The sequence below is a fragment of the Cryptotermes secundus genome, unplaced genomic scaffold, assembly GCF_002891405.2.
Source record: "Cryptotermes secundus unplaced genomic scaffold, Csec_1.0 scaffold1606, whole genome shotgun sequence".
Lineage (NCBI taxonomy): Eukaryota > Metazoa > Arthropoda > Insecta > Blattodea > Kalotermitidae > Cryptotermes > Cryptotermes secundus.
In genome coordinates this window covers 608,781-622,518 of record NW_019738371.1, presented here as the reverse complement: position 1 = coordinate 622,518, position 13,738 = coordinate 608,781, and the positions used below count along the sequence as shown (strand labels likewise).

The 13,738-nt window shown below is 40.1% G+C and overlaps 1 protein-coding gene across 3 annotated transcripts in view; it reads right to left on the bottom strand.

Moving 5' to 3' along the window:
* Positions 1-13,738, bottom strand: part of LOC111871017 (ubiquitin carboxyl-terminal hydrolase 3) — a 48,886-nt gene that overhangs the window by 30,503 nt on the left and 4,645 nt on the right. For all 3 annotated transcript variants that reach the window (XM_033754062.1, XM_023863730.2, XM_033754063.1), the window contains exon 2: positions 2,969-3,116. In XM_033754062.1, coding sequence (XP_033609953.1) covers positions 2,969-3,116 — 148 coding nt within the window. The remainder of the gene's footprint in view (positions 1-2,968; positions 3,117-13,738) is intronic.

Below are 13,738 nucleotides of genomic sequence, written 5' to 3'. Positions count from 1 at the left end.
CCATGTATCTCGGTCATGCTATTAAAATTATTCTTTCTGTAAAATTTTCAAAGTGTCTATTTCTTTTAGGCTAACCCTGTATTTTCTTCAACTTCTATCTTTTGAATTTATTCTTGTCTCAAATTTTCATAGTTGTCTTGCATATTGTATATTTTGAACAGCCAAAATGTTTAGACCCCCACCCATCTCAGGATTTGCTCAATACCTTTGAAAAAGTCACACTCCACCCCTGGATGGATAATTATGAGGTAGGTACCATTTTGTTATATGTGTAGAGGGGCTGATGACACCAATAAGAAGTGTCCAGAAAATGGTCAAGAACATTTGAAATGGTCGCCTACTAAACATGGAGATTACAATTTCACACTGCAACATTCCATACATTAAAATATTATATTTTTGTTATTTTATAGTACTAATGCATACTTCTCAGGTATAACCAACTGATGAAAGAAGAATCTGAGAAGACATGCTTACAACTGTAAGCTATCTTCCTTGTCCTGCAACTTACTCATAACTGCGTCATACCACTCAACTGCCAATAATAAATGCAAACTTGGAGCAGTACCACATCAAGTTATATAAAGGAAAAGGTTATGCAGAACATTTTTCTATCACTAAACAAAACGTGTAGCATGATGAAATAACTAAGTACTGCAGTCTTTTCACATGAAGTAGCAATAATTCTAAAACATTTTAATTCACAGTGTGTATTGGAAGCTCTGTTACCCCCTTTATTGTTTTTGATAATGACATATATTTTATTGTATCATCTCTACTTCAGGAACAGGTCTACACAGAAACATGGAAGACCAATCGAATTACAGCTCTGAAGAGTGCATAATAATGAGAGCTCTGAGCACATTAAAGATTAAACACTAGGAAGGAAGTCCACGTATTCAGAAGCAAGTTTCAGGCAATATTCACCAAAGTCACTGCTACCAACTCAACTATGTTTAGATGGGAATGGAAATTTCTTCAATGGGTAATGTCAATGACAGGCAAAAGCCTGAACAGCCATCTGAACATCTAAAAATGTGCCCCTGTTGTAGCATCTCAGTCACCAAAGTCATTCTGTGAACAATCCTTGGAATCTGGTATTCCTGAACCATCATTGTGATGGCATATTAAAACTGATCTTGCCTTTAAAGCATTCCAGTCAACATTTGTAAACAAACTTTGAGATTATGACTTGTGAAAGTCACGGCACATACACGAGATTCCTTGAAATATTCTTAATGATACTGTCATTGAGATTACTCAAAGACATGTCCATCTTATTGCTGCATACTGCAATAATTGCTGCTGTTAGGTGCACTGGACTTCAAGCTCCAATGGCTTAACAAAAATAACCGTTTAAAGAATGGAGAATAATTAGTATTACTACATTAACAATATCATGAAGACACTCTTTAATGGTGGTTAACCCATTCACTATGACTTTTCCTTTCTACTTCTGAACCAGATTTAGTATTCTGGAAAACTGTTGTAATAGTTTCAGTTTTTCTTCCACCAAATTGTAAGTAACAACATGATTTGTTTCACATACTGTAAATTTCATTCCATCTTCTTTCTAATGAAGTGGGGCTCAAAGGAACATACTTCATAACTTTCTGTATTAAAAGAGTAAGTCTAAGTCTGTCTCCATTTAGACAAGTCACTGATTCCTCCATTCTGGGATCCCCAAGGTGAAAATAAATTCCACCTTCCCCCACAGATAAAACAAACAAACTTTCTCAAAACTTCATCATAATAACATGAAATTTACAGAAATTTCAACTGCCAATTAATGGTCACAATATGAACAAAAGATCAGCAGAAATTAATCTGTATTTAAAAAAGATTTTGTAAAATTTGCCACTCACAAAACTGTGCCACTCTGTTCATCTGTGCAGTAGCCCCAGCCCTCTCCCCTTAGATAACAATAAAACAACAGAGCACAAGGCATAATGTAACATCTTAAAGTGGGGAAGTTTTGAGCTGTGTACTGCATGGCTAAAAACGTTTTCAGCTTCCACTCAAAATCACGACAATTCTTATTTAATATGAGGACTATTCGGAAAGTAGCTCAGGTTTATGTTAGGCAACTAATGCAGGAACTCACATATGTAACATAGTATTACATAACTCATTGCCTTGTAAACCATCACATAACTGGTCATCTACTGTTTGTTCTTGTCTCTACAGAGTGAGATACCACGTGCCATGCGATTAATAATTCTGCCAGCTGCAAAATTCATGCTGTTATCTGCTTTTTCTATGCTAAAAAACACGAGAGCTGCAGAAATCCATCGTGCATTATGCGCAGTTTACAACCAAAATGTAATGAGTGAAGGACCTGTAAGACAAATGTTCATGATGAAGAGTGAAATGGTCAGCTGGTCATCTGTAGTGATCAAAGTGTTGATCGCAAATGTTTTCTGGGACAGGAAAGCTGATGATGGAATTCATGCAACAAGGGACCGCAATAACATCAGAAGCGTATTGCAAAACACTAAAAAAACTGCATAGGGTCATTCAGAACAAAAGGCGTGGAACGCTGACATCCAGTGTAGTGCTCCTCCATAATAATATGCGTCCGCATACAGCTGCTTGCACTTGAACACTGATGGAGCATTTCAACTGGGAGTTGCTTGACCACCCTCCATAAAGCCCTGATTTTGCACCGAGTTGTTACCACCTGTTTATCTACCTGAAGAACTGGCTGCAATCACAGCACTTCAGAAATAATGAGTTCATGGAAGGTGTCAAAATGTGGCTGAGCTGATGGGCAGCAGACTTCTTTGACACAGGAATACAAAAACTTATTCCCCAATACAACAAGTGCCTCAATTTCGGCAGTGTCTATGTTGAGTAGTGGCTTATGTATGTATAAATATTTTTGTTATAAATTCTTTTCTCATTACTCGTTTCATTAACAGGTCACCAGAGGTTACTTTTCGAATTGCCCTCATATTAATGCACTAACCAATATACTGCCAGGTTTACACACTGCATGCAAACTGTGTGATTATCGTGTTGTTCAAAATGATCTTTAGCATGGCCCTTGATGTAGCGCCCACAGTTGACCATGCCACAATGCAGACACAACCATGGATCCTGTGATGTTGAGCAAACTGTAAAGGCAAACAATTATCAAGACTTTAGTAACATTATCAATAAGCATTCACCAAAATACTGAATGAATTATATATACCCAGAGAGATGAGGATAGATCATCACCATCATGGATGCAAAAGTCTGAACATATTTTATCATCAGAAAGGAACTATGGTATATGCAAGGTACACAGTGTCACTGATTAGATACTAGATGAATCAAATTGCCTTTCCTTTCCAATAATGCCCATCTTTAACTCTCTGACTGTTGAGTCGCACCACAGAACTATCCATGAGCTGTGTCAAGACTGCCTGGGCGTATATTCAGCTGGAAACACATATGTAATATACAGGGGTTGGATAAAATAATAGAAACACTACATGATTGTTTATTAATATGGTGTTGGACCACCTTTTGCCTTCAGTACAGCTGCAATTATTCTTGGAATAGACTTGAAGAAGTTTTGAACGGTCTCTAGTGGAATTTCATACCATTCTTCTCGAAAATGATCTTCAAGTTGCTTCGGAGATATCTAAGGTGGGAACCTGTGCCTCACCCTAGTCTTCAAAACTGATCAGAATGGTTCAACAATGTTCAAATCTGGTGACTGTTCTGCCCAAGGAAGATGTTGATGTTCAACTTCATGCTCTTCAAACCATGACTGAACAGTTCCAGTTGTGTGAATGGGGGCACTGGCTTCTTGGAAAACTGCATCATTGTTTGGAAATAATGACTGGATCATGATTCCCAAACCCATCCATGCCCCCCTCCCCTTTCCCTTTCAGTAATTCGGTCATAAGGGGTAACAATGGGACCAAAAGAATATGAGTTCACACTGTAACCAGGAACAGATAAGACACAACGTCCACACAGAAGGAATACACAGTACACCCTAGGGGAAAAAACAAAACCATGAGAACAAACTAAAAACTAACATTACCGTGAATAGCTTCTATAACAGAACAGTGAACCAACCTACAACCTACAATGTGAGACAAAGACACAAAAACGACATAGAATTTTACACTCAATGACAAGAGAATCTTTAATAATTTTAAATGTTGTAAAATTCTTGCAACTTTGTGATGACTGCATGTATTATATGACTGTGATGAGTAGCAATAAAATTGATCCATATTACGACAGTTCAGTAACAAGAAACATATTTGATGAGAATTTCTGAAGATGGTTCCAAATGTGGGCTGAAACTTGTAGCAACTATCAAATAAAATCAATGTCAGCAGTTCAATTGGTTTATTTTTACTGTGTTGATGGCCAAATACCACAAATCAAAATACCATGATACTGCTACCCAAACCATCAGAGAACCTCTCCTGTGTTTCGCTGCTGGAATCAGGCATTCCAGATTGTAGGCTTCCTTTGGTGTTCTCCAAACGTAAACCTATCAAGATGTAGGGAATAGCGTGAAGGACGACTCATTTGACCATATCATGCGCAGGATTCCAGTTGTCTGAAGTCAAGGTTTTATGGTCGTAACACCACCATTTAGGCATCTAAGAACTGCTTTCATTAATCAGAGGTTTAGCAATTAGAGAACTACCATGGATGTTGGATTTGTGAAGCTCGCATCAAACAGTTCATGTGGAAACAGGGTCTTCAAGATGAATATGAAGGGGGACCCAAAAATAACCGGAAATGACCTGTTGCGCGCGCATGCTTTGTAGTTACCAGTTGTGCTGCTAGGTGGTGTTAGCTGGGGGTCTCCCGCGACTGTTAGTGAGCTGGCGTCAGTCTGAGTTAAGTGATTTGTCTGTGGTGCTCTGTTGTGTGCGTTCCTGTTTCAACCCTTTGGCGATTAGTGAGATGGCCAACCAGAAGGAACAAAGAGTGTGCGTGAAATTTTGCTTTCTGTTAGGGAAAACTGCACTTCACTCTTCAAGTCGCGGCAAACATTCACGCGGTTTTCTCTTTGGTCATCTCCGAGCAAGCGAGGAACAAATTTTGCAGACACCCGTCTCATGTGCAAACCTTCGGTTAAAATTCGCTGGACCGTGCTCCATGAGATGTTCGTTTCCTCAGAAAGTTGGTCAATGGTCTTTCGACGATCTTCATCAATTTCACGCACACTCTTTGTTCCTTCTGGTCAGCCATCTCACTAATCGCCAAAGGGTTGAAACAGGAACGCACACAACAGAGCACCACAGACAAACCACTTAACTCAGACTGACGCCAGCTCACTAACAGTCGCAGGAGACCCCCAGCTAACACCACCTAGCAGCACAACTCGTAACTACAAAGCATGCGCGTGCAACAGGTCGTTTCCGGTTATTTTTGGGTCCCCCCTCGTACATATTCAGCTCTGCATCACCTGTGATGCAGTAGTTCTGTAATTTTTCAGAACGATCCTGTATGATGAGCTCTTTTAGTCAATGTCGATTTTCACCCATGGTTCATCTTCGCTGATGCTGTCTTCCCATGATTTGTGCATGGTGACATAATTTTAGAAACTGTCACTCCTGATACACCTAATAATGTGGCAGTTTCTGTCACAGATGCTCCAGCTAAATGTACAACAATGATCTGTCCTCTTTCAAAATCGAACAAGTCTCCCATTTTCCGACTGTTTCACACGGAATGTCACTCACTGCAATCATTATCGCACTGACACGAGCACTACAGAGTGTAAACAAATGGAAGAAGAATATTCAGTATTGCCAACTGAAGTTTTTTAAATGTAGCCAACACAAATTTGATTCCTCAATTTCTTAGTGTTTCCATTATTTTGTTCTCCCCTTGCATATAAGGTAAAGTCCCTGTGCTTAATTAATGCAGCACTATGCCATGGAGACATATGGTGGAGTGGAGGAACAGTCCCACCATTCTTGACCTCAGGGGTAGATGGAGATGAGTGGAGAGCTTCATGCCTCAGCCACTGTGCCTGTGGGTGAAACTGTTGCTGGTACCCACTAGACAGGAGGCTGGGTGGGCCCTAGAGCCAGCCTGGATGCTACAGAACAGAGACAAATCTTGCCTCTGCTGGAATTGAACCCCAGTCATCCAGCTCATAGCCCATCACTATACCGACTTGTGTGTGCGTGTGCGTGCATGCATGCACACATGCCCATGCATGAACACACACTCTTTCCTCATCTGACCTTCAAAGAACAACAGAAAGCTACTAAGATCTTCTTGGGCAATCAGTTATGTCAATGTCGAACTAAAAACCAGTGTTTCAGAGAGCTCGATCTCCACCACCATGGCTGATGTGGTAGACGACCATATGCTGCAGACTTTCATACCAGTTTAACAAATTGATGCCACCTCCTACTGGTGTACTATGCTGTTGGAAGATGGAGTCGAACTGTGTGGCCACCCATCTGACTCTAACTTATCATTATGTTGCTTAACATGATGTCTGTTGTCAAGTATTCTTTTTTTCTTTTTTTAGCATGCTCTTCTCTCTGTCTGGTATAAATATCAGTGTCATATGGTCATTCACCACATCGGCCCTAACGACACAGACCAAGGTGATCTCCGGAAAACTGATTTTTGGTTCAATATTGACACAGTTGATCGCCGGCATAGATTTTAGCACATTTATTCCCCATGAGAGCTTCAAATCTTAAACAAAACAAACATCTAATATGAAAGCCTGTTCTTTCCTCCGAACATTGAAATCTCTCATTTCAATGCCATCCATTAACATAAATGTTACACTAATGATTAAGAACGAGCTGCTGTCTTCAAATGTGGCGGTTTAGCACAAGTATAACAGGTTCACCTACACAGTACATGGCGTGCAAAGGATTAAAAGCTTCTACTGCAGAAAAAGACAGGTAAATATCCACTACTCTTTACCATTTTCAGAAAAGACTTTTACATAAGCTACAAAAAGCTCCATTATGTTTTTCGGGACGAGGAGCATCCAAAATCACCACAATGAATATGAAAATCTGTTAATGTCAAAGAAAGCAACTGAAAGAGAGTTCCCACTCACCTATAACAAGCCATGCCTAATTCTGTTAAGTTTTCAAGGTTTGTGTCAAATGTACGGTATAAGTTCGGCTTTCAGAGTTGAGTCACACAGTGTAGTGAAGATGTTCCAATATTATGATGCACACTGCACTAACCACTTTCACAGTAAGTATGAGGCAGAGGGGGGAATAAAACAATCTATAGGTCTTGCAGTGAGAGTAATGGTAAGGGATGAAGGATGATGCTATCCTATGGGAAGAGGCCATGTGATTAAGATACAAGGTGGTTCAAATATGACCAGGACTGATTTTTTTTAAACCAGCCGCACTGCGCAGCAGCTGTGCGATCTTGAGAGAGTGAAGCCACAACCTCCACCCTCCCTCCTGTTAGGGTTAGAACCTGTTCAGTCCAGTCTGGAAGTTGCTATAGTGATGAGAGAACAGAAGGTACCGCGGAGCGTGGAACAACGCATTGTGATCAAATTCCTCGTTGGAGAAAATGTCCAGTCCACTGAAATTCACCACAGACTCCAACAACAGTGTGGGGAAGAGTGTCTCTCACGGACCCGTGTGTTTGAGCGGTGTAAGTGCTTCAGAGAGGGCAGAGAGCGCGTGAAGAATGAACCGTATGATCATTGGCCGCGAACATCCATCACCGAGCCGAACACTGATCGTGCAGACGTGCTTATTCGTGAGAATAGATGCATCACTATCAAGGAACTTGCAGTAAGATCCGATCCAAGCAGAAGACAGGTGGAAAGCGGGTAGCCTTCCTTCAAGACAATGCACGCCCCCATACGGCCAAAACAACAACGGAAACCCTTCGGGAATTGAAATGGAACCTTCTGACACATCCGCCGTACAGTCCTGATTTGGCCCCAAGTGATTTCTACCTGTTTGGAAGGCTCAAATCAGACTTGCAAGGCATGTGGTCTGTGGACAACGATGCCATCATTCAGACTGTTCGAGAGTGGATATGCTGCCAACCCCAAGTATTTTGGGGGGGGGGGCATCAGGATGCTTCCAGAAAGTTGGAAAAAATGTGTTGACTCCGAGGGGGAGTACGTCGAAGACTGACATGTGTAAGTAAGTGTTTGGCAATTATGTTTTTTTTTTAAATCAGTCCTGGTCATATTTGAACACCTAGTAGAAGACTGGAGGAAAAGAGATGAAACAAGACTTAGTTCATATTACTGGTTGATTATTTGATTATTTCAGTGATTTTCCTTTTGATGGTAAATGCAGATGCTAGCCAGGACTTAAGATTTATCAAAGCTGATGATGTTGGTCTTATCACTGATTTCCTCGTCTGGTGTCTCTGACGTTTCTAGTATTCTAGTGGAGATGTGCCAATGCACACTTTACCACAGGGCTACAGGAATGTAGGAAATGCGGGATTTTTGCATCAGTAGCCATTTATCATTCAAGGATCTGAGACCGGTAGTAAGTTTGCCTCACCACTTCAAGGACTGAGTTGGAGAAAAAACTCAGCAAAGTCTGGCTTCACCTCTTTTCCTTCAAACTCTCAACTTAATCACATGGCCCTTCCCCACAGGACAGCATAACACCCCACCCACCAAACATACTTCCACTGCAACATATGAATCAATCTGTATCACCTTTCCATCTCACATTCACCCTGAAGATAGTGACTGCAATGTGTTCTCAAATGCTGAAACAGCTTCAACATAACACGCTTAAATCACTAAAGCAAAAATTACACATTAACCTATACATCATTTTAAAAATCATGTTTTAACAGTGAAGATATTTCATTATTATATTATATNAATCACATGGCCCTTCCCCACAGGACAGCATAACACCCCACCCACCAAACATACTTCCACTGCAACATATGAATCAATCTGTATCACCTTTCCATCTCACATTCACCCTGAAGATAGTGACTGCAATGTGTTCTCAAATGCTGAAACAGCTTCAACATAACACGCTTAAATCACTAAAGCAAAAATTACACATTAACCTATACATCATTTTAAAAATCATGTTTTAACAGTGAAGATATTTCATTATTATATTATATTTAAGCATCCTGCTGCACTCTACACGATAAATGATACAAACTCCGTCTCAAGTGCAAACAATATACATTTATATGTCTTTGATCTTGTTCTTTCTACACTACATGTTTCGGCCTCTATCGACCATCATCAGGTGTATACTCTTAACGGTGCTGCCACACTGAACCCAGTCTAAAACTTAACATTTAAAAACACAATGTCACGTTCTTCGTATTATCAACATCTACATCGTTGATATGTGTCTGGTATGTTTGTTTGTATCATTTATCATAAGATATTTCATGTTTTAATCTTCACATCTGTGATTTTTCAGATTGGGGTCTTCTGGGTTGTGACATAGCGTAGTCTCGAAAGAGGATACCGCTGTTTTAGAGGAACATGCTGCCTCATTTTTCAAGATTGAAGTGAGTAAGTTCAGGAACTGGCTTTGTTATACAGGCAGATTACAAACAAGATGGACATGAACCCCAAGGTGTGGGGGTAAAGGAAACTGATCTCAGCCAATAGGAAAGATGTGTAGCAAAACAGCGCTTTAACAACTGTATTTTCTACATGATCTTGCATATGTAAACCATTCTTAACCCTCTCCTACTATGTCATCAAGGTTTCTGATATAATTTTTCCTTACAAGTCTACTGCTGGAAGCCTTCTGCTTGTAAGACTGTGAATTTACATCATACTATGATCCCATACTAAATGTTATATCTCTCCTCTTTACATTCTTTGACATCTCTTCCAGCAGATTACCAATATTAACAACAGACAGGGGGCAAGTGGTACAGTAGTTGGTTAAGGCACTATGCTACAAGCTGGAAGGTCATGGGTTCGAGTCCCAATGAGGTCACTGAATTTTTCAATTAAGCTAATCCTTCCAGCCACACTACGGCCCTGGGGTTGACTCAGCCTCTAAGAGAAATGAGTACCAGGGGCGGCTGGCACGCATGGCAGACAACCTCACTGCCATCTGTGAGCCAACTGTCTAGAAAATGTTGGAGCCCTGACCTCTCACAACCCTATGGGCCTCCATGGTCTGTTACAGGTATAGCTTTACCTCTATTTCTTTTACCTTTTAACAACAGACAGCACACATTCTATATTCTTCTAGAGTCTTTTTTTCTTAGCAAAATAATTTTTAGTTGGTGGGAGTGGGGGTGGAAATAAAAATGATTGGAAAAGGTTAACACGGGGAACACGGTAGAGTAATTGGTAGAAGCACTATGCTACAAGCCAGAAGGTTTTGGGTTCGATTCCTGATGAGATCATTGGATTTTTCAATTGTCCTAATCCTTACAGCCACACTATGGCCCTGGGGGTCTACTCAGCCTCTAACAGAAATGGGTACCAGGAATCTTCCTGGGGGGTAGCTAGCAGCCAGCGCCTAAGGCTGGCTAAGTCCCTTGTACTGCAGCCACTTCTGGCCTATTGTACCAGCCCCAGATGATAGGTGAGGGTGATTGTGGAGCAATTGGTGGAATGAAGATTGGCAGGGGAAACCGAAGTACTCAGAGAAAACCTGCCCCAGCACCACTTTGTCCACGACAAATCACACTTGATGAGCTCCAGGATCGAACACAGGCCGCTGCAGTGGGAAGCCAGCAACTAACTGCTTGAGCTATGGCGCGGCCTCTACTTAGTATGTTACAAGAGGTATGGGAAAACTTCTCATTGGATAGAGGATAAGAAGGAAACCAATTGTTTTTAAAGCTGTAATAGTAAACACATTATGCTATATAAGTAGATCTTGTGCTGGTCTTTGGAATTTGATGACCTCCCCATTTTAATACTAATTCAGCACTACCATAGAATGGACATGATTTCACATGGCCATACCTGAGCCCATGGGTCACAGCTTATCCTCTCCTGCATTAAGGAATCTTCTTTTTCTTCCAAATTTGTTCAAAATGTACATCAATTTTGTGAAGATCTTTAAAACCAACAGCAGAAAGTATTATGTATTATTTTTCAAAATTGTATAGCCCTGAAGAACTAGACATAGCCCTGACTAACTTCATTAACATTCTTAAAGAAGCAGCTCTACACACCACTCAAAATCTGACTACACAGACAAGAAGTATAAATATCCCCACTGAAATCAAAAAACTTATAGCAGATAAAAGGGCTAGGAAGACATGGCAACTAAGTCATGCCCCATCAGACAGAACTGCATATAACATGGCCACGAATAAGTTAAGAGTGGAAATCAAGAAGTCCAGAGAGCTGACACTACACAATTACCTAAGAAACCTCAATCGCTATGACAACTCCATTTGGACACCAGTGAAGTAAACTAAAAAGCCTATAGTTCCTGTATTGCCTTTAAAAATTCATATAGAAGGTTATCCAGAACAATGGGCTCGTAGCGATAAAGAAAAATCAGAACTCTTCGCAGCACACTTATCGAAAGTCTTTACGCCTAATAGCAGTCATCCTGATCCAGAGATAGATGGCGATATTACCACATTACCACCAAATATTCAGACAATAAAACTATTCAGCCCAAAAGAGATCAAAGAAGAAATTGGCCTCTTACATATCAAAAAAGCACCTGGTATTGACAAAATCACCCCCAAAATGATGAAAGAGTTGCCAAAAAAGGGATTGCTCATGCTAACATACATCTATAATGCTATGCTAAGACTTAGTATTTGGCCAAAACAATTAAAACAGCAGAAATTATCTTGATACAAAAACCAGGAAAAGACACAAAAGAATTATCTTCGTATCGCCCAATAACCTTACTGTCCATAATAAACAAACTATTTGAGAAGCTTATACTCTGGAGACTAAATATGGTCCTAAAGCCAGATGAATGGATGCCTCCACATCAATTCAGATTAGGAATCATCACTCTACAATACAACAAACACACAGAATCATACATAAAATAAATCAAGCATTAGAAGACAAACAATACTGCACGTCAATATTTATAGACGTAAGCCAAGCCTTTGATAAGGTTTGGCATGATGGACTCCTATTCAAGATCAAAGAGGATCTCCCTATAAAATACTTTAGAATACTCAAGTCATATCTGTCTGACCGAGAATTCCGAACATGAGTTAACGAGGAGGTATCCAGCAACGTCACCATCCAATCTTGAGGCCCACAAGGGAGCATTTTAGGCCCGATATTATATGTGCTATTCCTGACAGATCTCCCAATGACTACTTACACTACAACAGGGACATTTGCTGATGACACGGTCATTCTAGCCAGTCATGATGATCCAGTAACTGCCTCGCAAAGACTACAAAGTCATGTAGACCAATTAGAAATTTGGCTAAAAAAGTGGCAAATCCACATTAATGAAACCAAATCTATACAGGTCACCTTCACAATGAGAAAAGAGCAGTGCACAGCCATACACATAAATAATACTGTAATTCCACAATCATCAACAGTAAAGTATCTTGGACTACACCTGGACTCCAGGCTTACTTGGAAGCAGCATATAACCAAAAAAAGGAAACAGGTAGACCTAAAAGTGAAAGACATACATTGGATCATTGGAAGTAAATCTAGCACATCGCTAGATAGTAAAGTACTTCTTTACAAGACAATCATAAAGCCTATTTGGACCTATGGAGTCGAACTATGGGGATGCGCCAGTAAATCAAAAATAGCCATAATGCAACGAAGGCACTCCAAAATACTGCGGATGATCACAAATGCACCTTGGTATGTGACTAATCAGACCCTATATGATGATCTCAATGTACCATTCATCAAAGAAGTCATCCAAGAAAAAAGCATACAACATTATGATAAATTAGGACACCATATCAATACATTACTGCAGCCCCTACTGGAACAACAACAACAACGAAGAAGGTTAAAGAAATTATGGCCAGCAGATCTACTTGATGGTTGAAGAGGATCTCTCACTGGAGGAGCCCTCATCACGATACAATAAACACACGAGGACAGTGTTTAAATTAGCAAATTAGCTTAAAGAATGTATTTAATTCTGACTGCTAATAAAAAGTATATTATTCTAAAATATGTTATATATGCTGACCAGTGCATATGATTAACTAATCACATTATCTTTGTAACTTATTCTCCACAGGGACTGAGATTTGAATCCAGGACTTCCCAAATATGAATCAGGAGTACTACACACTTAACCATGTTATTTGGTCCCATGGGCTACAATTTTGCTATGTACATATATATCCAGTTTTTCACCTACAAAATCTTCAAATATATGGCCTTCCCACCAATATCTGCAACAAAAGTGCATTATTTCCTATGAGTGCAATTTTATCTCAAGATATTGGATATATGCAACTAATAATGGTAGGCCCCTTCTGTTCAGATGTCATATACAAAGAACTGAATGTTACCTGTGTACACTGCTTTTCACTTTCTGTAAGAGATGATGCTGATACCTCTGGAAAGGAGGCGGAGAAACTACTTAAGTTTTTCAACAAGACTTATACGTGGGGCAATCCAAAAGTTTCCAAAATTTGAATTTTGCGAGCGAATGGTTATGAGTACATCGAAATACCGCTAGGTGTCTCCTCACACATCCTTCTTGAATCAGTGCGGCAAGCGGCGTCGAGTTGAGTGGTTGGGTTTATTGTTGGTGAATGTATTTCCATTGTTGTGTTTCCATGAGTTTGCAGTTTTGTGATGGCTGACCTGAGAGAGAAGCGT